This window comes from Cydia amplana, chromosome 2 (assembly GCF_948474715.1).
Source record: "Cydia amplana chromosome 2, ilCydAmpl1.1, whole genome shotgun sequence".
NCBI lineage: Eukaryota > Metazoa > Arthropoda > Insecta > Lepidoptera > Tortricidae > Cydia > Cydia amplana.
Window position 1 is genome coordinate 3,661,449 of NC_086070.1, and position 26,138 is coordinate 3,687,586.

A 26,138-nucleotide genomic window follows, 5' to 3' on the forward strand; every position below is an offset into this window, starting at 1 on the left:
TTGACATCACAACGATCACCTTTACGACCACATCACCGCGCAAGGTAACCAATTAAATGTATTTAAACATTTTACAGGAGGACAATAATCCAGACAATTCACTGAGATACGACAACTTATTTATAAGGTTTATTTTAATTTACTGGCTCATGATAGTCATGATTAACAATGTCTTCAGTAACATTCCATTCAATAAACACACATCTAGTTTCAACATTTTTGGGTTTAGCGTCAATAGTTTAAAGGTAACAAAGTTCAATTTATAATTTTATTAAACCAAGAACACAAACAGTGATAGGAGACGTATACAGAAAAATAATTTGAGTGGGCATCGCCTATGAATGAGATGCCCATGTTTATACATTTGAATGTGAATGGGATGAGCCGGAGGAGTGCAAGAGAATGACACACATTAAATCTTAGTGGGCGGATAATGGTTATGCTCATTTTTGCTGTCGATGATTTCGTCATCAACGGTGAAGATAACCGCCTTGCATCCGCGACCTTGGCCGGAGCAGAACCAGCGGGTCTTCGGGCCGTAAGTCACTTGTCTGAAGAATTTGTAGCCGCCCATGACGATCATTCGGCCGCCGCGCGATGTTGTTTGAAATACGGGACCTAAAATGGTAATTTTTATTATTTTTCTAAACATCGCGGAGAGTTTATTTTGCACGGACAACGCTAATCAGAGTCAATAAGATCATCAGCCGCCGCAAAAATTCCACGCCGCGGCAAGTCAGCTACTACAATAGTCGTTAAGTTGGTTAAAGGTTTAACCAGTTCGAAAGTCAAAATACTGCAGAACCCAAAATCAATTACAAACTTATCGTAATCTTTTAATCTTATTGTCTATTTTCTCCCAATTTTCTAGTATTAGTAACTATACACGTAGGTAAGTACTTATGTACTTAGTAAAATGTAGGGGCAAGGTAATGGTCACAGAGAATCCTTAACTCCGAAACCATATTCATTTAATCCATTGTTATCATGTTCATCAGTACATAAAGGTACATTTTGGTCGTAGTAGGTACATGGTACCTTCCGTACGAAGAATATACAGTGTGGAAAGATAAGTCGGGCCCTGGAGGGAAACTAACTTAAATCCTAAAGCTGGCTCATTTTACTTAAAGGAGACATTCCTTTATTTTTAAAAAGAAACAAAACTGCATTCAAAGATTTTCTAAAACTCGCTTACTTCGCCCGGGACTCGAACCGACTAAAAATTCCAAAAAATAAAAACTCACAAATTTATTCTACTAGTCGATACAGTTAATGTTAATGATAACATTTCTCCAAGAAACATTAGGTCTTAAACTCGTCTGTCGTACAAAATATCCATAAAATCTAATATTTAGTTCTCAAGATTTTTTTTGACAAGCCAAATTTAAGAAAAAAAGAAAAATACTTTGAATGCAGTTTTGTTTCTTTTTAAAAATAAAGGAATGTCTCCATCAAGTAAAATGAGCCAGCTTAAGGATTTAAGGTAGTTTCTCTTCAGGGCCCGACTTATCTTTCCACACTGTATATGTTACAACTAAACTTAAATTAATAACTAAACGAAAATTACAATTAGGTAAACTAAATCTAAACACAAGGGAAATTTGATAGTTTATAACATAAGGCGTGCATTTTAACATAGTTACGTTGATGTCAATTAATTTTATATTAGTAAAAAAAAAATTATATAAGATATTAAGGCACGAAAATGTTTCATCTTTAATTTTCAAGTTACTTCTTTTTGGACTTAGGTTCCGGGGGCATGGTTATGTTCGCCCGATATGAACACGATGCGATCGTCCACGGTCGTGACAACAACTCGGCAGCCACGTCTACTTTTTCTAGAACAGCGCCAACGGGTGTGTGTGTTATGAATTTTCGTGCCATCTGAGTAAAAGCTGTATCCGTTGAGCCTGAGAACACGGTTGCCTTGACGCGAGGTCACGAATTCCGCTTCATCTGGAAATACACAGCTTGTTAAGCGAGAGTAGTCGAGACTTTAGATATTTCAATAGTCACTGTTTTAGGTTTGAATGACGCAGGAGCCCAATACTCAAGAAAAAATGTTTGTAAAGTTTTATTTTTTAATCATTAATACTTAACGGAAAAATAAATAAACATAATAAAACTTACTAAGTACGAAAACCCAAAGAACGACGAATTTAATTTGTTTTGGTAATCATTATAAAATATTAGTCATTAAAAAATACAGTCCAGATTTATGTAACTGAAAATTATATTAAAAATTCATATACATAGTTACCTATATGTAACCCAAAACTGTCAATGTAGGAACATCGTCGTAATAAGATAATTAAACATACTTACACAATAATGGAACGTGTTATATTCTATTGTAATAATAATAATGGTAAGAGTATTCATAATTACTTAGATTATGTATTTTACATGTGACCTTTTACTATATTTTTCGACCATCATATGGATCCGTCCCCAAATTGACAATTGTCACTATATTTACCCGTACGCAAGAGTGACTTTACTCTTATCAATTTCGTTAGAAATCCTCCTATTGGCATATAATGCGATGGATGAAGTTGACGACGCAAAATGATCATGATTATTCGTACAGCGGCAGCCATGTTTATCACGGTTGTGACTAGAGGTAAACCAAGAATCATCAGCGCCACATCTGTTCGCCACGGGCACATTACGCCTGCGAGGATCCTGTTTGTCGCTCCCATATTGGCTTACATAATCATGAACAACGTTGTCGCAGACATTGCTAGCAGCAGTGGCTATTGCTTGCAGTGGAATGTTGACTATACAAGTCCGTAATAGACTGGTAGACTAATGATGACTGAGGTACTACGATAACGCCTGCAGGTGAAGGGCTAAGCTAGGGCAGGCGCGTCTCACTCTGCGATCCCGTCGCCTCGCAGTCGCTACAAGTACCAACAAGTATATGCGGCCCACACCAATTTTGGTGTCTAGCCATAGTAGTTTCCGTGCACCGCTACGGAACGGACGCTTGCTCGCGCTTGCGCTAGCGGTTATATCTGTCGTAATAAACGCGTTTTGTTAGAGAGTGAATCTTCTATACCTAGTACTATTAATTATTTTGTGGTTAGGGTTCATTTCTTCTCGTATTTGATATATGATTATGTTCTCCCATTATGGCCACGATGCAGTCGTTGATGGTCGCGACGCCGGCCCGGCAGCCATGTTTGCAGTGAGTCGAGCAGCGCCATCGGCGTTTCGGTCCGCGGGCTTTTCTGCGATCTGAGTAGAACGTGTAGCCGTTCAGCTTTAGAACGAGGTTACCGCGAGACGAGGTCACAAACTCAGCTACACCTAAACCTGCAAGCATTAGGTTTTATAATAATGAATAAATGAATTTTGCGAGTACCATCGCCCACACTGTTAACTGTACATCGGTGGACATTATGCTTTTTGTAATAAGGTCCACCGATGTATAGTTAGCAGTGTTGCTGTTTAAAGCGAATTAAACGGACATCTGTTTTTAATTTCATACAATTCTATACTAATTTTACGCTATGCGAATAAAAAATATCATTAAAGAAATTTTGAGTCCATTTTTAAAAAGGATAATGTGTAAATACCTTCTCGCAGTCAGTGATTTTCTTTTTTAAAGACACATCATAACGCGTAATGTTTTGTAATTAGTTACAAACGAATAACGTAACTATGCGGATGTTATTATTGTCTCTACCAAAAATTCAATTCACTTTTTAAAGAGATACAGTGAAACCAATCCATTATTCATTTGGTACACTTGTGATTGGAGACGATCTATCGCCCTTTCTTCGAAATTGGACGGTTTAACTGTACGGAACGAAATAATTTATAAAAAACACTTTAATTGGATCCGAAATATAGATAGACAAAATTTTGCATGCATTAAAAAACTTCACAATGTTTCGAAAAATCTATATTTCATTTTCTAATGCTTTCCGTTCACTTGTCAGCTGGAGAAAGGACTGTTAGCAAGAGAAATTTCGTAGATATTCTTATTTCTATCGCTCGCACGTCATTATATTGCTGTCCCGTTCATGATGACAGCGGCCAATGACTGTACGATCGGGATGACGATACACGTGCGATAGAAATAAGAACAGGCCTGTTCCTTGTGCCACGCGTCGTTTCTTTACAGATCGGTAAATATTATGTATCTCGATACGGATGATATGATGGTTATGCTCCTTCTTAACTACTTATTCTTACTATAAGTATATTGTACACATCGCAAAAATTAAGATTTCAAACATTATCTTGTCGCGGCGGGTGATTATGATCATTCCTTATTGTCAATATTTCATCTTCGGTCGTGTAGATGACAGCGCGGCAACCTCGGGGGAAATGCGTGGAGCATTGCCACCGCGTCTTAAAATTCGATTTTTTCGTTTGGTAGAATGAGTACCCTTGGTATTTGATAATGCGTCGGCCCTTTCGGGATAAGGTGAATATCGCTGGAACACAGTTTTGATTAGCAATGATGAAGAGAGGCAAAAATAAAAATATTGGTTGCTAATCTGCGAAAGAATAGCGTGTAATTGACTAACTACGAGTAGCACGTTATTCCTTATTTGCATTACAAAAGTTATATTTCTGTTCAAATATATATTCGCCTCGATTATGCCGTATAAGATTGAACAATGTATTTTAACGGGCAATTTGGATGCACCGGGAATCGACCAATAGCGGTGGAAAGGCAGCCTTGTGAGAAAGGAAGTAGGAACCAAAAATAAACTTCTTGATTGGTCAGTTGGTCAGTTTAATCAATTAAAAAATGGTTACTTGTATATGACAACGGGAAACTTATACGAGTCTGCTATTACTAAATAATTAAACATAATAATTATATAGGTAGTAGGTACCTACATAAATATCCTTATAAATAAAATAGGTAAATTATTAAGTAATAGCTTCAATTCATACGTAAATATTTTGATTATTACTATATCTACTTGACATTTTATTTGTGCATAAACTTATACCCCCTTATTCATAAACGGTTACTAAAGTTAGCAAGCCGATAATAATCGTTTGTCCCTTTCCATGATACTAATACGTCGGAAAGGGACAAACGATTATTATCGGCTTGTCATCTTTAGCAAACGTTTATGAATAAGGGGGATAGTGATTAATTTAATTAATATTCTGTTTATATATTTATGTTATAATGGAATTTTCATTTCTTACATTACATTCAAACATAATAATTGATTGTTAAAGAATACTTAACAAGTTGTTAATAGTCGCTACCCTATTTTTTCACTTAGGCCCTCAGCACACTTAACGTAAGAGACGCATTAGGGTCACATCTGTCAGCATCGAGCTGCATTTTATATATGAGAAATTGCTCGTTAGTATGAAGATGCGTACGCATGCTTTCAGCTTTCCGATGCGTATGCATATTCATACTAACGAGCGATTTCTCATATATAAAATGCGGCTCGATGCTGACAGATGTGATTCCACCCTTAAGCGTATAGTAATGCGCGCGTAGCGCGTTACGAGAACGAACAAGTTCAAACAAGTCCGCACACAAAGCGTCGTCGTAGCGTAGCGTATGAGATTTTTGTCGTCACTACGTCAGTCGTAGCGTAATACTGGCGGATGAAACAAAGCGTTTAACGCGACGCTCCGTGCGCGGAACTTCTACGCGTCTCGTACTCGACGTTTTTACGATACACTTACGCATACGCACCATGTGCTGAGGGCCTTGTGTACAGGTTCTGGGCTACAACCGCGAAAATAGAAGTTCGTCAATTGCGGGCATTTATCTCTGTCACTCTAATTACGTTTTAATGAGAGTAAAAGAGAAAGATCCCCGCAATTTCCCCCCCCCCCCCCCCCACCCCCCCGCGATTTTCGCCGTAGGCCCCCAAAGGCGAGCGTCAAGCGACGCGTACGGCGGAGCGTACAGCGTAACGTCGATCTTCGACTGATTTGAGAAGCGTGTATTGAGGTCGTAAGCATACACTCGCATCATCTATAGCTCATTACTTACGCGGTGGATGATTATGTCCACGTTTCTCATGTATCACTGTATTATGCAAAGTGTAAAGAGTAGCCCTACACCCGATGGATCCGTGCGTCGAGCAGCACCACCGCACCTGGTGGTTGTATGTGGATAATGCGGCCTTGGCGTAGTAAGTGTAGCCGTTGTATGTTAGCAGACGCTTGCCTCGCCGCGATGTAGTGAAGACAGCTGAAATTAAAAAAAGAATCTCTTAATAAAAAAGAAATGTAGAGGTTAACAATAGGTATTGTTGCAAAAAAACTGATTGAAACCTATGTAACTCGAGTGCGAGAACCAGATAGCGAAAAAGATATATATGACACTTTAGTTATTAATGTAGAACATGGAAATTTCGATTAGTTGAAATTTCTCCGCGATCCAAATTGCCCCACTGCACCTTAACTTACCATTACCACGCAACAAAAAAAAACAATTGATACAAATTGGATATATAATTATATATTATCATTTAACATAGGTACCCTCCTATGGTTACAGAGTCATTTTTGCAGTTAATTTTGTATGTGGGACCTTTTTCCATTATTCAAAATTGTATAATTATATTGGCCGATATCAGTTGCGCGCGCGCATTCGTAACTACCGGTCGCGTCGCGAATAGCTAGCGCACCATGGCGCATACGTTAAAGTGCAACAATTGTAATATTGTGGTGAACGAACTGTTGGCGTTTGTGATAAATAAGTTACATCTTATGGACGATGAGAGCATGAGCAGAATTTGTTTGGCCTTCTTTACGGCTCAAGACATAAGGACAGCTAAGGATTTGCTGTTTTTATCCGTCCCGGTACGAAAAAGGAAGATAAACCGAAGAAGAGAGGGGCACCAACGCCGTGATATTGACGATATTATCGACCTGGCGCGAGAGACAGATCCTGACAAGTTTCCAGTTTTTGTGGCCAGGGACTTACACAAGCTACCGCCGATAGACTTTGACTCTGTGGACCTAACTTCGCTTCTTAAAGATATGGTAGTGCTTAAAAATGAACTGCAAGCCATAAAAGCGCGGTATGTCACGCAGGAGCAGTTTGAAAATCTGGAAAAGATTGCTATGGAGTGCCGTAGGATTCCCAACGAAAGTGATCTATTCTATAGAAACGTTAGTCATTCAAATTTAAATGTTAACGTTAGACGTGGTGCATATTTAAACAGCGGACCAATGGGCTTACACATGTCATCGCGCAGCATAGAATATGACGACGAAGATAACAAGACTCTCCTGTCTCAGTCGAGCCCGATTGGAACCGGTATCTCGCCATCCCACTCGTCGAAGCGAAAACCGGCCGAGCGGGCCGAGCATACGAACAGCGTCAGCGCTGATCAAGAAAACACATCCGCGCATGCGCTGAATCTTGCGCCGCAGCCATCACCGCCGCGCTCTTCACCCCCGCCGTCCTCCGCCATTGCAACTAAACAGTCGCCGAGTAAACAAGTGTCGTGCACCGGTGAGCAAGTTGAGACGATGACAAAAAACCGGTTGGTTAGTGTACCATTAGTAACAGAAAGTCAGGAGTTACCAAATCCAGTGACTTTGGACCCTGTTATGAGCTTTGCTGATATAGCGAAGGAGGGAGAATGGAAGAAAGTAGTGAAGAGGTCAAAACCTGCACCGAAGAATCGTCGTGTAGGCATGATGGGCAAGGCCGATATCAAGACCAACTTCAAAGCTGCCGATCCGAAGATACCTATAATGATTACAAACGTACACAAGGACACGTCAAAAGCGGACATAATAAACTACATACGTGAGAAAACTAGTGACGTAGTGACGCTAGAACAAATAGTGATGAAAAACAAAAACACTAACTATAACGCCTATAAGTTCTACGTATGTCAAGAAAAAGTGAGCATGTTTTTAGATGAGTCATTGTGGCCGAGCGGCATAATATTTCGCCGGTTTATTACATCTAAGCATGTACTTGTAAATACCGGCCGCGACCGCGACACCGCGCCGAGCGATACTACTCGTACCAGTGCTACGCCAGGTCCTACGAGTGCTACGCCGGGTGCTACGAGTGCTAAGACGAATCTCAAGTAAACAAACGTAATTTAAATTATGGGATTAAGTGAAGTTACACTCTGTTCATTTAATTGTCGTAGCATTAAACGATCCATTGACGATATTAGAAGATTGTGCAATACGGCGGATATAATAGCCATTCAAGAGCACTGGCTTATACCAAGTGACCTTGCATATTTAAACACCATAAGTGACGAGTTTGCCTGCACCGGGACCTCAGCGGTGGACACGACAGCGGGAATGTTGCGCGGCAGGCCGTACGGTGGCACTGCACTTCTGTGGCGTAAGAAGATGTTTCCGTCTACGTCGGTTATTCAGTGCGATAACGTTAGGATTAGCGCGATCAATATAGCGTTGGGTGATAAACACATAATAGTGTTTAGCGTGTACATGCCGAATAATGGTATCGATAACTTGCCGGACTTCGTACAATGTGTCAGTACAATGGACGCTATAGTGAAGGAAAGTTGCGTGGAAACAGTTTACTTATTAGGAGACTTCAATGCGCACCCATACGAACTATTTTGCGACGAGCTACTTAGTTTTTGTGCGGAACGGGACTGGATTTGTGCTGATATCGTTAAACTGGGCATAGACTCGAGCGCGCACACGTACCTAAGTGAAATGCACGGATCTAAGCGGTGGTTGGATCATTGCGTAACCACGTCAGCTGGGATGGACGGTATTGTTGATGTTTTTATTAATTACGATGTCTATTGTTCTGATCATTACCCTCTTGTAATTAAATGTAATTTTAATTTAGTTAAGCCTAAGATGTATAAAAGTAATAACTGTGCAATATTTAATGGGAAATGTGTAACTTGGGGGGAAAGAACCTCTGATGAAATTGAAAAATATGACAATAAATGCAGTGAACTTTTAAAAATGATTGATTTTCCTTCCGATTTAAGGGACTGCTGTGGCAGCTGCTGTTTAAATAACTCGGACCACTGTAAGATAATTGATCAAATTTATTTAAAATTAATATCATCATTATGTATAGCTTCTGTGCACAGCAAAGCTGCCACGGGAGGTTCCGGATGCCGAAAAAAGATTGTCATAGGGTGGAACAAACATGTAAGCGATGCGCACAGGGAGGCCAGGGCTAGATTCCAGGACTGGGTGTCGTGTGGTAAGCCTAATGGTGGGTCCGTTTTTGATGCTATGACTCTTAGTCGTAAAATGTTTAAATCTAAACTTAGATGGGTCCAACAACATCAAGAGCAAATAAAAATGGACCTACTTGCCGCACATCACACGAAAAATGATTTTCGAAATTTTTGGAAAATGACGAAAAAGTTGGACACTAGGCCTGGACTTTCTGTAAGCGTGGAAGGAATTTCAGATCCCAAGGGGATTGCAAATGTATTTAAGGACCATTTCAACGTTAAACCTGCTGTCTCGCCCGTTGACGGGCGGCGGCAGTTGCTCGATATTGGGGTATCGGAGGGGAGTGACTTTCAGATCCATTTCAGTGCAGATGACGTAAGAAAAATAATAAAGGATATGAAGAGAGGAAAGTCGCCCGGTCACGATCATTTAAGTATCGAGCATCTGCTGTTTGCTGGTCCTCACCTGCCCCGCGTATTGGCAATGTTTTTTGACCTTTGTATATGTCACTCGTACCTACCATCTGATTTGACCAAAACCATTGTTGTGCCCATTGTCAAAAATAAAACGGGTGACATATCCAACAGAGCTAACTACAGGCCTATATCTCTAGCAACAATTGTGGCTAGGGTGCTCGACGGCTTGCTCAATTTGCAATTGGACAAATGTATAAAATTACATGATGCACAGTTCGGCTTTCGAGCCGGTTTATCTACCGAAAGTGCCATCGTTTGCCTAAAGCAAGCTGTAGAGTACTACACACGCAGAAGGACACCTGTTTATGCGTGTTTTCTCGATCTTTCCAAAGCCTTCGATCTTGTCAACTATGATTTACTTTGGAATAAGCTTGATGAAGTGCATTTTCCTAAGGAGCTCACACGCATATTCAGGTGTTGGTATGCTGGCCAACGAAATTGTGTTCGCTGGGGTAATGTGTTGTCGGACGAGTACGGTCTGGTGTGCGGGGTGCGGCAGGGGGGACTGACCTCACCTAAACTTTTCAATTTGTATATCGATGCCTTGATCGGCGAGCTCAGCAGTACACGTGTGGGCTGTCATATAGATAGGGTATGCTTCAATAACATAAGCTATGCCGATGACATGGTACTGTTGAGCCCGTCGGTCGGTGGTCTGAGATTGCTTATTGAGAGGTGTGAGTCATATGCCCTAGCGCATAACCTTAAATATAATGTAAGCAAGAGCGAGTATATGGTCTTCAAAGCGGGAAGCAAGTGCCCATCACACATCCCACACATTTGTTTGAATGGCATGCAACTGAAAAGGGTTACCTCTTTTAAATACCTTGGGCACTTGGTAACCGACGATTTCTGCGATGACGCTGATATCGAGAGGGAGCGGAGGGCCTTGGCCGTGAGGGCCAATATGATAGCTCGCAGGTTCAGCCGGTGTACAGCGCAAGTAAAAATAACATTATTTCGAGCGTTCTGTACATCGCTGTACACCTGCAGCCTGTGGACTCGATACACGCAAAGGGCTTTTAACGCGATGCGCGTACAATATAATGACGCGTTCAGGGTACTGTTGCGGCTGCCTCGGTACTGCAGTGCGTCCGGCATGTTCGCTGATGCTCATGTGGACGGTTTCCACGCGACACTGCGCAAGCGCTGCGCCGCGACGCTCCGCAGGGTGCGCGACAGCCGCCACAGTCTCCTGGCCGTCGTGGCTGGCAGGTGGGACAGTGGCCTGATAAGGCACTGGTCCTCTCTGCATTTATCTTTAGTACCTAAGATAGTTATTTAAGTTTATTTTAAGTTAACCTTAGCTATAAGTATTAAATTTAGATTAAGATGTACTAACAAAATATGGACCATGTTTGTCTGAATTAAATGCATTTTATTTTATTTTATTTTATTTATTTATTTATTATTAACGGCGACGGGTTTACAAGCAAACGGTAATACCCCGTGAATTATTTTGCACTTTCTCTTCATCTGAATTCTCTCTTCATTCATGTACTAAACGGTTTTGACCATTTATTGCACCTAAAATGTCAAGCTACATATTATGTCCAAAACGGGTCCATACTGGGTCGCATAATAATTGATTGTCTTAATGTAATGTTACGCATAAACCTAATTTCGCATAATTGTTATTGTGCTGAAACTATTAACATTTCTGAAAAATTATAAAATAAACCTAACCTAACCTACCCTGTTCTAAACAACATAGGCAAAATATTTTCGAAAATACTTTCTGTTTCAGCTGGAGAAAAGCTGAAATTATGCGAAAAGAGTTTTATGCGTAACATTACATTAGGAATTAGGACAATCAATTATTACGCGACGAGATACGACCCGGTCCTTATAACCTTCTGTATGCACATACATTGGGTGCGTCATGATTATGAAAGCCCTTAACCACCAGTATCTCCTGGTTTTCACCATCGCCCATCGTGTACACTACGCCGTGGCACCTGGTACTCTGCTGGTTGGAACACATCCAGCGGATTTTGTTGTTCTGACACGATTTTTGGTAGAAGGTGAATCCGTTGTATACGAGGAGAGGCTTGCCATGCTTAGATCTGACGAAACGGACTGAAAAATAATATATGTTACCAATATTCATATAAATTATTTTTGTATTGGAATTTGAAAAATGTACCTGGTACAATGGTGTTCCTAAGTGTTGGAACTTATAAACCAAACAGGTTGTAAAGTAAACCTTATGCCATGAGCTGGCGACTATTTTGTTTTGTCTGTGGTTTTCTATTTTGTCAGTGTACTTGAAGAAATGAATATATTTTGTTTTTTCTGTCTGCCGAAATAATGTTTTACTCTATTAAATCCCGGTAGAATTCCACTCCAAATCCAATACTAAGATTATAAAATGAAAAAATAATGAAAAATTATTGATTTCACCAATAATTATTTATTATATTAAAGGGTATCAGGAAACCCCGCTCCTGCATATCAACAAGTTTAGGTTTAAGAAAATAAACGGAAAGACAATTTAAGCTAAGTACAATAATTCATTCATATTCAAAATCCTTTGCAACACATTATCAGTTATAATTATAATCAATGAAACAACCTTTCACTCGAATTAAATATTTAAATAAAATAGGTAGGTAACTTAATAAAAAAACACCAAACATAGAGAAATATCTCAATCTTAAGGTTACTTATACATAAAAAAGCAAACGTAAAAACCTAAATAAGTGTGATCGATGTTAAAAAGTTGGAACCCACGAACGATTTCTGCCCCGTCAAGGGCAATCAGCGTTCTCAGCGGGCAATCAGATTCCACGCCACATAATTTACAAAATACTAATACAGGCGTATTCAAATTTTAATAACAGGGTAACAATTAGATCTGGATTGGGTATGGATCTGATCTACCTACCTGTTATTAAAATCAGAATTAGGCTGATGATGTCTATCTAATTTTTTCATTATTATTCAGAACTCCAGCGTTTGATCTCAAGTGTCTAATAAACGTGGGAAAGGCGCACCGTGCTGTGCCTTGAAAACAAAATCGCTTTCGTTCCTTTTAAGAAAATTGTTGTGGAGCATACATTACACAACAACATTCAATAATAGTTTTTGAATATGTAAATTTCTCAAATTATTTAAAATACATTGCATTAGGCGCATGGTTGTGTATATTCTTGACTTTAACAATCTGATAATTATTTGTACAAAGGGACGCGCGGCACTTCATAGTCTGCTGTTTTGAGCAGCTCCACCATCCTTTGACGCCTTGCTTCTTTTTCTCGAAGTGGCTGAACCCTTTGTAGATCAGTAGACGCTTGCCCTTTTGAGACCTTGTCAAATAAGCTGGAAAAATAAGTAACTGTTAAAATCACATCATCTACTTGAGGTTAAAATGAGACGCATAACATCTACAACCAGTTTTCACAAAAAATGGCAAAAATCATTAGATGGTAATCGCTTTCGTAAAAACGAGTGCCTAAAGTGTCATTCAATAGAACTTGCTAACTATGTAAACAAACCGCCATACTAAAATTGACACTGAATATCAAATTACTAGTAATTTTTGTTTACATAGTTAGCAAGTTCTATTGAATGACATTTTACGCCAATTCTCGGAATTAGTTGCCAAGCGGACCCCAGGTTCCCATGAGCCATGGCTATATGCCGGGATAACTCGAGGAAGATGATACGTTTTGTCTGACGCATTACGGTCAGACAAAACGTCAAGAAGGGAGGAAAGGCAACATAATGAAATGAAGGCTTACCCTTCATACCCCACCAAATAAAATAACGGAAAGTTCGTCCATCTTTTACAATTGCGATTCTACCTCAATTCGATATTGAACCAAAATAAATGTAAAAATAATCAAAAACTGACGGAAGATAATGAAAACATTTCTAAGCATTTTATTATCAGCCATATATTTCTTCCTATTTTAAAGATTAAAAGTAAAAAAGTACTATAGGTACTTAAAGTAGCTTTATGAATTCAGAATATTGAGATCCGTTCGCTTACAATCAGTTTTGTCCATTCAAATATCCAAGTATTTTACAAACTATATTTTGGAGGATGAGTATGTTCATTTTTAACTAACACAATTTGATAATTTGGGCCCACTGTGTAGATGACAGCTCGGCATTTGTGGGTGCCTTGCTTGTTGCATCGCCAGCGAGTCTTGATGCCCTTCACGTAGTGTTTCTGGTAGATGTACCCATTGTAGTGAAACCAGGGGACGCCATTGAGGCGACTGTTCTTTAAGAATTGTACTGAAATTTAATTCAAATGTTAGTAAAACTATGTACCTAATGGTAAACTAGTGATATTTCTATAACAGTTGTTCCAATATAATTTCCACATTTGCGGACAAAGAGAGTTCAGATCTGGAAACCCATACCAACATTTACTATTTTAAAGGGCATTATTAAGACTAGGAGCCCGAATGATTGCCCTAGAATTAAGTAGCTTCTCGTTATTAAAAGTGCAAAATAAACTACACCCGTTACACAATAAAATTGCAGATACATTGTAGAATATGAAATTAAAGTCGTTTATTATCATCAAACTAAGGCACAACCTGTATACAAATCTTCATCTTTATCTCTTATTCTCTCTCTACTCGGCTTCCGCACTCTTTTCCCAGGGGCTTCTACTATAATAATTAGGTGGTAAATGATTATGGCTGCCCTTAAGTCGTACGATCTTGTCAGCATTTGTCTTTAGTTTAGCCCGGCAGCCGCGTGACCAATGAGTGGAACACCTCCATTGCGCTTTGACACCTCCAGTCAACAAGTACTCCTGGTAATACGTGTAGCCCTGGTAGCGGAGCAGTCGCTTACCCTTTGCGGAGGTTACGAAGTCCACTGAAAGAATTCGTCACTTTATTTTTACCTACTTAAAATGTTAACATGATACTGATAATTTTATGATTAACCTATTTTGAACAATTATTGTAAAATATCATTATAAACAGTTTATTCATAAAATTACAAGCAATATAAAGAAAAACTTAAATCTCAATTCCCAAGCTGAAAATGATTACACCAGCCAGTCGATTATCTATATTTATATGGGAAAACTATATTTTCTATCAATATATAAAAAAATATTAATATAAAATTTAACCTCTTTAGTGGACAAAAAGTTTGTCCAAAATATGCTAACAGCCTTTATATACATAAAAAGAAACACAAATTATTTTAGGAAATCGAAATCCTGTTTATGGAATCCCCCAGTTGCTCAACCTAGGCGGAGGATGATTATGTAGGTTATTTAAGAAAACAATTCGGCCATCATCTATCATCATGCGAGCTCTGCATTTATGTTTGGCGCCTGTCGAGCACTTCCAGCGTATGTTGGTGTCCTTAGTTTGACGTCGGTACTCGAAGAAAGTGTAGCCTTTGAAGACAATCAGTTGGTTTCCTTTCTTCGAAGTGATGAATTGAACTGAAACATGTGCGATTATTTAAACGGTTCAGCTTATATATAAAATTCAAACTCATTTCATTCGCTAGAGCCTTGTTAATTACGAGGGGTATTCAAAATATTCTCGGTATGAGAATGAAAACAAACAAGTACGAAAAGTTTGATATTTTTATTTTTCAATATACTCCCCCCCTATGTTCATACACTTAAAAGATCGATCAATTATTTTTATTAATCCTGCATAAAAATATTTTTTATCTTTGGTGTAAAAATGCTCCTCCACTGCCGCCTTCAATGCTTCATCATCGGAAAATTTATTTCCACGCAGATCCTTTTTAAGATTGGGGAACAAAAAGAAGTCGCTGGGGGCTAAGTCCGGACTATACGGTGGGTGAGTAACAGTTTCAAACCCACATTCAACAATAGCTGCCTTGGCAATATGAGCAGTATGGACGGGGGCGTTGTCATGCAGAAGCATAACACCTTTGGTTAACTTTCCTCGCCTCTTTTCTTTGATTGCATCCTTTAATTGACGTAGAATGTTAGCGTAGTACTGTCCTGTGATATTTACACCTTTTTCTTTATAATCGATCTGTAATACTCCTTCACAATCCCAAAATATCGTGGCCATGACCTTGCCAGCTGAAGGGATGACCTTGAACTTCTTGGGATGAGCTGAACCCTTAATGTGCCACTGCATGGACTCTTGTTTACTCTCTGGGTCATAATGATGAACCCAGGTTTCATCTCCAGTAACTATTCTTTGCAGCACCTCATCAGGATTTTCACCGCACAGGTCAATAAAATCGGAACAACAAGCTACACGCATGCCTTTTTGAAGCCGAGTCAGCATTCGCGGAACCCATCTTGCACTTACTTTTGACATATTAAGATGGTCATGGATAATATCATGTATGGTACCAATAGAGAGATTGGTTACTTGTGCTATAGATTTTACCTTCACTCGACCATCTTCCAATATAAGTTTTTCCACTTTATCAATATTTTCTTGTGAAGTAGCTACTACAGGCCGGCCAGGTCTAGGGTCGTCTTCAACACTCTCCCTTCCACTTTTAAACTCGCTTGACCACTTTTGAATGGTAGATAAAGAAGGAGCAGACTCACGGTAAACACAATCCATTTCCTCTTTTATGGTTTTTTGATTTTTACCCTGTTTTGTCAAGAATTTTATCACGCATCGATGTTCTAATTTAGTTAACATTGTCAATTCCCACATGATGTTCATGTTTGTTCAGCAATTGCAGAAAAACAAAAGAACATCTCGCTTCGAATTATACTTTTTTTTAATGTCAATGAATAAACCTTAGCGGCCAGTAACGAAAGAAATTTTAGAAGAGGTTGTAAGATATCAATACCGAGAATATTTTGAACGCCCCTCGTACCTAACTTGTTTTAGAAGACTTTTCCATCGACAATTGATGTTGATGAAAGAAAATCTAATAGATGTCGGCGGTCTGGTTTATCAACACATTTTTGTACATTCTGAAGTCGTGACAACAAGCACCGCAGACGATAACATTTTCTGAGAATGCCTTTTTGTATAATTTTTTTAAAGAAAAAAAAACAATTTTGCAATTAGTAATGATTTATTCATGCATGTCGGTAATTTCTACCATGGGAACAAATAAGGGGAGTTTGTATTGTGACTACTCGACTTACTGCCAGGCGCAGCCAGGAAAGAGAGAGATAAGATCATGTGGGTTAAAAGAAACATAGTTTATTTGGTTCGGAGCAAGAAAATCTTTATGAGGATTTCCTACAAGTGTTTCTCTTACCCCTACCTTATCAGTTAAAATACTTCTTCCTGGCCGGTCAGATATATATTTTGCTAAGTCTCAATGTCTTTTTTAAAGGACAAAATTAAATAGAATTAGAATTGGAATGAGGTCTCAAATTCAAAAGTGCAGAAATTACTCTAAGACTGAAGAGGATATGTTGCAGTGGTCAGGCCCTGGTATAATCTGCACTAGCTCTATTGTTTATAGAGAGTACTAAAATATTTTGCTTCTCGAAGGTAAATGAGTATGTACATCGCTGACGGTGATCAGTTCGTCTTCGTACATAACTACGGTAGCCCGGCAGCCTTTGGACCAGTGTGTCGAACACACCCAACGAGTCTTCGAGGAATTAAAGCCATGCCGTGTAACTGAGTATGTATAGTTCTTTAAAAGTAGCAGTTTGTTTCCTCTTATAGACGTGATGAATTTCACTACAACATAAAATTTTCTGTTGACTCAGCGCATATACAGTGCAGGGAAAAAAATGCTAATGCCAACTAAGTCATGCCGTATAAAAAGAAAAAAATTAAAAAAATCATTGCAAAAAATGCACTTTAATAAAAAAAAAGGAAATTATATGAACTTAATTCTAAGGTGGATAGGACTATAGAATCATAGGAATTAACTAGCGCATACACAGAAAAAATCGAAGAGCTGGATATTAAGCATAATAAATAATTTTCTAAATCTAACGCATACATTTCAATTCAAATAGGTAACAAAGAATAAATATACTTTTAACATAGTTCCGTGATCACACGAAAGAAAACTCTACCGACATTTCACACACATTTATCATTATGATGAGTAAGTATTATTTATGCTGAACAAAATCACTATTTCCATACAATCCTTGAACAGTTGTCTAAGTAAAGATGGTTGTGAACTCGATCGAAGTGGGTGAAATATATTCAACTAGTCTTGGAGGGGGTTATTAACCTAATAACAAAGCAAAAGCATATTGGTTGGCAGAACGTGTGACAATAATACAGCACTAAGGTGTGATAATTTCTTCGTCTGAGGAAATCAAGGATGATACAGACTTTATAACTGGATAATTCTTCATTCTCTTCCTGTATTTAGAAACAGATTCCCTGTTTCTTCGTCTTAATCTTTTTTGAACGTGTGGTGGCATTTCACGTATCGGAACTAATCTTCCTTCTGCCTTTACTCTGTAATATCTCTGTCTTCTTTTTTCTCTGTACTGTTCAAGCAGTATCGGGTCGCTTCTAATTCTTGTTAACCTTGCACGCTCAGCCAACTTCTTTCGTTCTCTTTTTTCTTCTAGAGACATTTTTCTACGTGTACCAATCCAACGATTGTAATCTGAAAAAAGAAGTACTTAAGACCATTGCTCAATGAAAAAAAAGTTCAATAATCTTATCCTTAATTTCTATGGCCTCTCCTTAAGGTGAAGTGAGTTCAGAAAACGGAGTTTTAAAATATTCGTAGCGCTTTTTTGGATCACCGTACAGCTGCCATGAGTTGTATAAGCAATCTTGAGGCCTTTTTCTAGGGAACTCAACGATTCGAACCCTAAGTTTTTGACTTTCGCTCGATAGAAAACAATCACGAACATAGGTCTAAAACGGACTTGAAATATTCGTAACAATTTTGGCACAAAAGATAAAGATATGAAATTTGCTTCTAATAACGCGCAATCTTATTCTTGATGGAACTCAGTGATTCCTGTTTTTTTCAAATGAACATTAAATAAATATATTCAAAGACATGATATCAGCGGTCCCGTGCACGCAACTTCTTTGATTCAGATGGCCGCTGGCCTCGGACGAAGGCGGACGCATCGCGCTTTGGAGCTCCATGACAGCTTACTCTTGACAAATAAATCATGTACGTATACGAAAAAGTATACCAGTAGACAGTTTGTATTAAAAGAAATTGGGTAAATAGCTAGAAATAGGGTGGAGCTCGAGTCTCATTTTAAATTTGATTTGCTGTTATTTACGGGGCATAATGGTTGAAAAACGCAGTAAACTATCTTAAAACAATACGATTACAATATCATTTAAGTAATTTGCTCCTTGAAATCCCGCTTAAAATGAAAAAAGTTTGAAGACACATTTTTACTGATTGGAATTAATTTTCATTATGCTGGTATTAATATAGCGTCATTTTAAAAACGTTCCTACGTGACTTCTGTACGTAAATGAACTGTGATGACAGATGACAATTTTGTGATTTTGTATTTATGTTAGAGAACTTTTGTTCTTCAAATATTACCTATTAACATTCAGTGCCGATAACCCGACTATCGGGTATTTTATGATTTCGTTCCCAGGCCGGACGACCCGATAGTCGGGAACGTGGTACTACAGCTTTATATGACGACATTTTTACGGCCTATTTTGTTGCGGTTACATGCTGTTCTGCAAACCTTCATGAAATCAAGAAAAAATAAGCGGCTATGGTCTAGCCTCAGTCCTAGCGAGTTTTTGCGGCTTTTGAGACCGAGATATACTTACCTACGAGGCTTACAAGCCAAACCAGACCGCAGTGGTTTGTGTTTGTGGTTGTTTGGATACATATAAACAGTATTATATAAATTTACTAGGTACCAAATAAATGCATATACAATGTTTGCGTAATTTTAAGATTTTTTTTCAGATTAGTTTACTTTTTACTTTAGTAATAAATACATACAAACATGAACGCTGAAAACAATACACTCTTTTTGTTTGGGCAGTCGTGTAAAAAGCGGTACCGTACTGCTTACACCGTAGCTAAATCAGTCCCCGCATAGTGCAACATTCTATGTATATCAAATTTATGTGCAATCCTAATATATACAGTAAGTAAGTAGGTCGGTTACATTTCTACATGTATAAAATACAATTTACCTACATTAAAATTTTGATAATAGTACCTATTTTCCACCCACCAATTTCCACCCTGCCAGGACTTTATTTATTAATAAAGATAAAGAAATGTTTATTTGCAAAAATGTAGTGATGGATAGGTGGACAGTAATTCTGGATGCGTACAGTTCACTTGTAGAAGCATGCAATTTTTTCTTATTAGCTAGGTACAGTCACCTGGAATAGTATCGATACCTTTGGGTTCAGTTGGCGTAAAGGACAAAATTTTAGTTTTCATAAGACGCGAAAAACAGCGATTTTTTTTTAAATGTTGATATTTATATAATATTTTTGTTGTTTATGAAGCTACATTTTTGATGTGTATTAGAAAAGTATTCAAAATTTTAGTAACTTTACCCTGAATTAGCGGTCATTGTATGAATTAAATACGAAAGAAGTTACTCAATGTCCTTTACAATTGGTCAAAAACACTATGAATGTCTTTTACACCCATACATTTTTTGGTAATTTAGTGTATCTTGTTTAGTAGGGGGTCGTAAGTGACATTCTCAGACTATTTTATTCCAAATTCGGGGTGTATTAGTTACTAGTCACGGTAGTCATGTTAATGAAGACGGTAAACTAAATATCCCAGTGCTTAATGCTAGCCGCCTTATACAGGGTGGATTTTCTTTTTAGGTCAGTGAGGGCAGCTACCAGATCCCGTGCTGCTACGAGGAAACGGTCTTAGAAGACCTTTCTTCGATTTCAAATTAATGAAGATTGGCTTTTACAGATTTTGGAAAAAACATACAGGGTGCGAGAAAAAGGAAATTTTTGACAAACCTTTTTTTGATGACAATCGATCCCATTCCTATTGAGAATCAAAAGCTTGTATGCAATCAGAAAAAATCCGGCTAGAAAAATTCCAAAAAGCGAGGAAAACTTTTCCCAGACAATTTGTATGACAATGAAAACTTTTATTTTTCACGTGCTATTTTTGGATGCCAATCGATTCCATTCCTATCCAGTATCAATAGTTTCCTAGGGGGTCAAGTTACGGTAATGTACTAAAAACTACTAAGCCACAAATTAACTGCAGCCTATGGATCAACTACACTAAACGGGCTCTCAGCGCCCTACGCATCGAATATATTAATAGCTTTAGGATGCTGTTGGGGCTGCCGCGCCATTGCAGTGCATCGGGGATGTTTTGCGAGAGACGTACGGATGGCTTCCATGCCATAATGCGCAAGCGCGTTGCGTCCTTGGTGAGGCGCCTGCGCGGCAGCCCGAATAGCCTCCTTCAGACGGTGGCAGAGCGCCTAGACGGCCCTTTCCAGCTACACTGGGATGAGCTGCACAGGGTGTCTAACTGACTGTTTTTATGTATTATTAGTTTTAATTTTTAATATTATATTTTTTACTTATTGTTATTGATTTTAATTTTAATATACGTACTTATATTGTTTTTATTATAATTTTGTTAATTAATTTGATTATTGTGTAATTAATAACCTTTACGATACTATCTTTGAACTTATAATTTATAACTAACTGGTCATTTACGCCCCTTGAGCTAAGCTGTTTTTGCAAGCTCATAGTGTAAAAATTGGGTCGTAAAAGCAACTTTTCTCGAGGTATCGAAATTTTAACTATGCAGAACGCTTAGAATTCTGAAAAAAACTGTATAACTCATTTTCGTCAAACTGTCCTTTACGCCAATTGAACCCAAAGGTGTAGATATCTATCTCTTTGAAGGCCGCAAGAATATGTGACACGCTCTTATGGCTCTACAAATAAGGTCGTGTCAGATATTATTGAGGTCTTTCGTTGTGTAACATATTATTGCAGGTGACTGTATTAATAACTAAATAATAGTGTATACAATTTGAAGCTAAGGTAAGTTATATACTAATAACATCATCGGAATACACATAATTATGAGTTCATTGAAATTGTCATTGAATTGATTTTGCGCCTTATCGAAAGCCGGACAGAATACAGTTGGTACCTAAATAACGTATTACCTACATCTGAAGACTTCCGTATTTATTCGGTTTATTTAGTATGCGCAATGCGCATCTCAACAACAATCAAATGAATTAGATTATTTACATTTAAGTACGTCACGTTTGACATTAACAGACAAGGAAAGCAAGATAAAATGTATTGTTTCTGTTGTCATTCTTGGTATCCCATTCTCGAAAAAGAAGCTTATGCTGTGATTTTTGGTGTGAACAAATTCTATGACTACCTATTTGGGAAAAAATTTATACTTCAAACGGATAATGAGGCATTAACAAAAATACTGGGTCCAAAGTATGGCATACCAAGAATGGCAGCACGGCGTTTGCAATACTGGTCAATATTTTTGAGTGCATTTGATTATGAAATTCAGCATGTAAAGTCACAAAATAATCCTGCAGATTATTTATCCCGAGTTACAAATTGTCAGGATGAAAGTTTTAAAAATTTTGATTTAATTCAAAAAGATTACCAGTGTAACACTATTAATTACATAAATAATGCAAATATCAACACACTAAATTGGAAAAGTGTTCAAAGTGAAACAAAAAAGGATAAAATGTTATGTGATGTATTGAGATTTTGTAGGGATGGCTGGCCACAAAAAAATGATCTAGGTGAAGAATATGAACCTTATTTTAAAAAGAAAGATGAGATTTCTATGGAAAAAGACTGTTTACTTTGGGGTTACCGAGTAATTATACCACAGACCATTAGAAATTGTTTACTGCAGGAGTTACATGCGAGTCACTTAGGAACAGAACCTGACATTGACAGCTGCTGTCCATAATGGCGGGAGACTGCTGCTGAGTTGCCAGCTCTATATATACAACACTTTCTCTTTCTTCTTTCAATGGAACGCTTTTACAGTTCATGTTCCTCTAAAAAGGCCAAACTAAACTCAAAATGCTCTCATCTGCATCTTAAAAAAAACAGCTTGGGTCACTGACCTGTCCCAGTAAAGTGAGGTAGTGTGCGTGAAGTGTGCTTGTGTGTGAAATGGGGTAATTTGACAGAATCTGAAAATTTTCCCCGGGCATACCTCGCCTTAACTGCTAAATAAATAATATTATAAGAATAAAGGAGTTTTCTACATTTTTAATATTAAATTATTGATATATATATTTCGTCAATGTATATGTTCAGAATTAACAAAGATGATAGAGCCATCTATAGTGCGCAGAGAGGCGCGACAGCCTCGCGAGTGGTGCGACGAACAAAACCAGTAGACGACTGGTGTGTTCCCGCGTTTGGTGCGCGTGGAGAACTTGTAGCCATCGTACAGGATCTGTTGGAGGCCCTTGCGTGATGTGACGAATACGGCAGCTGAAAAATAATAATCAATTATTATTTGCAGTTATTAATGCTATTATCTTTTTAATCTACCCAAAATTAAAAAAATAAATTATTAACAATTATATTAAAGATAAGATAAAAGATTTTTAATCCTGACGATCACATAACATATAGGTACGGACATGTACAGACAACAACAACAGCAAGAAAAGAAGAAATCAATACGTGTGCATCACGAAATGGACCCAACTCAGCATAATGCCCATTCGGTGATGCCACGACAGGACGCACAGAGGGTATCTTTAGATCCCTGTGTAGATCCAAATTCCTGATATAACCAGGGCAGCCAGCGGAAGCGTAAGAATTTGTTTTAGACTATTTGCAACGACTTTAGTCTCTTCCTTGAGGCATGAGCAAAAACAGAGGACGCATAAGTGAAAACTGGTCGTATGCAGGTTTTGAATAAAGTGAGTTTATTTTTCAGGGACATCTTACTTTTGCTGTTCGTGAGAATATTTTATCTACCAGAGATAAAGGCAGCACGTTCGCGCACTATCTTTATGTGCTTGAAAAAGTTTAGCTTGCGGTCCAAGTGGACCCCAAGGTACTTGGCAGAGGCTACCCAGAGAATGGGTTGTCCTAATAGTTTAATGAGTGGGTGTCTGTCCACCAGCTCCTGATATTTTCCTCTCCTGGAGAAGATTATGGCCTGGCTTTTCCCAGGATTGACCTCAATCCACCAGCGACGAAACCAATCCCCAAGGGAATCGATTGCACGCTGGAGGAGTTTGGCCAACCTCAACGGGTGCGGAGACGACGCGAAAATCGCCGTGTCATACACAAACAGGGCATTGTACGGACGGCGTCAATCAAACAACAGCCTCGATTGGGCAAGATACATGTTTTTATATGCAATGCTTACGTACTAAGTATATACTACACCACAGCATGATTTACTCCAGGAATTTTGGGAACGTCGTTGACTTTTGTCAATTGCTCCGTTCTTGTCCCCACCCTCTTCAATCTTTTTAGATTGAAGAGGGTGGGGGCAAGAACGGAGCCCTGAGGAACACCCGCACTCACTGGATGCAGGTCAGAAAGCGCGCGTTTAGTTTGGAACTTACAGGCTACAGTAAGTCCAGAACTAACTAAACTGACCCCCCATCCATTCATAGAAACTTGTAATTTAGGTTAGGACGAGTATGTTTCCTTAAACTGAAAAAAAAGGCACAACCAGATCAGAGATAACGAAATATAAAAAAAATATTAACTTATACGTCAACATTAAGGTAATCATATAGTAGTAAAAAACAAAGCAAATTAATATAAATTCCATTAAGCTCACTATCTCGAGGTAGGTACCTATAAGAACAACAACAAATAATCATTTTCCAAACACAAAACCGAGCAAATAGTTACTTACATAAATCTATTATCGCTTGCAAAATTACAGTCTAAACTCACCATTAAACTGCCCCTATAAATTCTAGCATTCACTTTCTTATAACGTACCTACCGTTTCTTAAATGAAATAGGCACCATTTCAAAAAACTTATTTATCAAAATAACACTATGAAATAGCGGTTTAAACTTTCACGATTTTCACACATAAGTAAGCTTTGAAAATACCTCCGACGTTTCAAGGACAGCATTGTCCCCGTGGTCTCGGCGAAAGACTGGCTAAAGTTCACATCAACTGAACTACCATACAACTACTACTATCATTTAAAACTACCCGCATTTGGCCTTGGTGTTGTTTGTGGTTGTTGTTGGTAGCCTAGTGTGTGGTTTGTTGCTATTGTTGAAATATCGGTAGTAATTTTAAAGCTCAAGTATACGAGATTAAGTCCCATTAAAGTAAATAGTAACACTATGAAATATCAGGAATTTATCTGTCAAAATAACACATCTCCCGATATCGCGAGCGACTATCTGGCTCACTCTTACGCGTACCCTGATATTACTGAGAGAGACGTAAGCGTCATATTTATATCGAATACCCACTGACTGATATGTTTACCCGCTGTCATATTTTTACCCACTGCGAGTAGGTAAGGTAAACAGAGAGGGTAACAGTCACAAAAACTGGCAGCGTGCAAGGGCAGGTATACAAAAGGATCCCTTCATAGGAATTTCGAGGTAGGGTCGCTTGCACCTGTCATTTGTAAGACCGCGGACCCCATGGTGACTAATACAGCACCATTGTTGGTTGGTTAGTGGGATAATTTAAACGTTATTACGTGACTGGACTTTACTTTTTGCTTTCAAGGCGATATTATTGGAATAACTAAGATATTAAAGTCAATAAATACCTTAACTCGCATTCTCACCTTTCTGTTGATTAAGTACCTGTGAAGAAACATACCGTGTCAGTACTATTATCAACCTTTACTTACACATATGTACGTAGTTACTTAAACATAAATCACACAGGTGTAAGACTACTTAAAATAAAAACAAAAAATGTGCCATCACATACCGGTGTTTAAAATTATAATTCAGCGGTAGGTATACATTTATAAAATACAGATTTATGTAGGATATTAAAATAGCTGAAAACGCGTCACGTCCCCGACAAAGTACGAAGACTTTTTTGTGGCATGCCTATGGCCCTAAGACATATATAATCCACTTTAAGCTAGCATTTTCCCACAAAAAAATATCTTAGTTAATCAGTTGATGATCATCGTTTGTCCGTCTCTATGGCATAACGACAGATAGGGACAAACGACGATCATCAACTGATTAAGTTGGAAGCCGTTTATGAATAACGCCATATATCTATAGCTTTTTAAGTATGTTTTTTCATTGCATAAAGTTTCACTTTGAAGATCTAAGAGAAGAATACTGGAGAATATGGCCAAATAAGGTACAATCAGTAGCAGTTGCTAAAATGGTTAAGCCGGCGTTTGAAAAGGACCTGCACATGCTTTTATTTTCTGAACAATTAACTTTATTAGGTAATTTAATTATATATGTAAAAAATAGAACTCTATAAAGTTGATGCATGTTAATTAGGAAAAACAAACACAAGTATCTACAAAGTTTTTTTATAAAGTCTATATTATGTTGAAAAATATTCAGTCACTAACGAGTGAAGCGGTTAGGCACTTACTTTAGTTTACCTGTCTAATGGGATATTAAGATTATTAAGGTAACATATTTCCCCCCC

The 26,138-nt window shown here is 38.2% G+C and overlaps 2 protein-coding genes across 2 annotated transcripts; one reads left to right on the top strand and one right to left on the bottom strand.

The window, feature by feature from the left end:
• Positions 1–412: 412 nt before the first annotated feature.
• On the bottom strand, positions 413–6,545 carry LOC134655990 (FLYWCH-type zinc finger-containing protein 1-like). Its single transcript, XM_063511510.1, has 4 exons — positions 6,536–6,545; positions 5,993–6,193; positions 1,855–1,956; positions 413–618 (listed from the first exon to the last, which is right to left on the bottom strand). The coding sequence occupies exons 1-4, from the start codon at positions 6,543–6,545 to the stop codon at positions 413–415; spliced, it is 519 nt and encodes a 172-aa protein (XP_063367580.1).
• An 88-nt stretch (positions 6,546–6,633) lies between these two features.
• Positions 6,634–8,058, top strand: LOC134656001 (uncharacterized). Its single transcript, XM_063511521.1, has one exon. The coding sequence runs from the start codon at positions 6,634–6,636 to the stop codon at positions 8,056–8,058; it is 1,425 nt and encodes a 474-aa protein (XP_063367591.1).
• The last annotated feature ends 18,080 nt before the right edge of the window (positions 8,059–26,138 follow it).

Excerpts from the sequence above, each read along its gene's own strand:
- LOC134655990 (XM_063511510.1), bottom strand. Across the intron at positions 1,957-5,992 it reads TGGACATAATCATCCACCGC|ATGAAGCGGAATTCGTGACC; the intron begins GTAAGTAATGAG and ends GTGTATTTCCAG. Across the intron at positions 619-1,854 it reads AATTCATAACACACACACCC|GTCCCGTATTTCAAACAACA; the intron begins GTTGGCGCTGTT and ends TTACCATTTTAG.
- LOC134656001 (XM_063511521.1), top strand. The coding sequence starts at position 6,634 with ATGGCGCATACGTTAAAGTGCAACAATTGTAATATTGTGGTGAACGAA.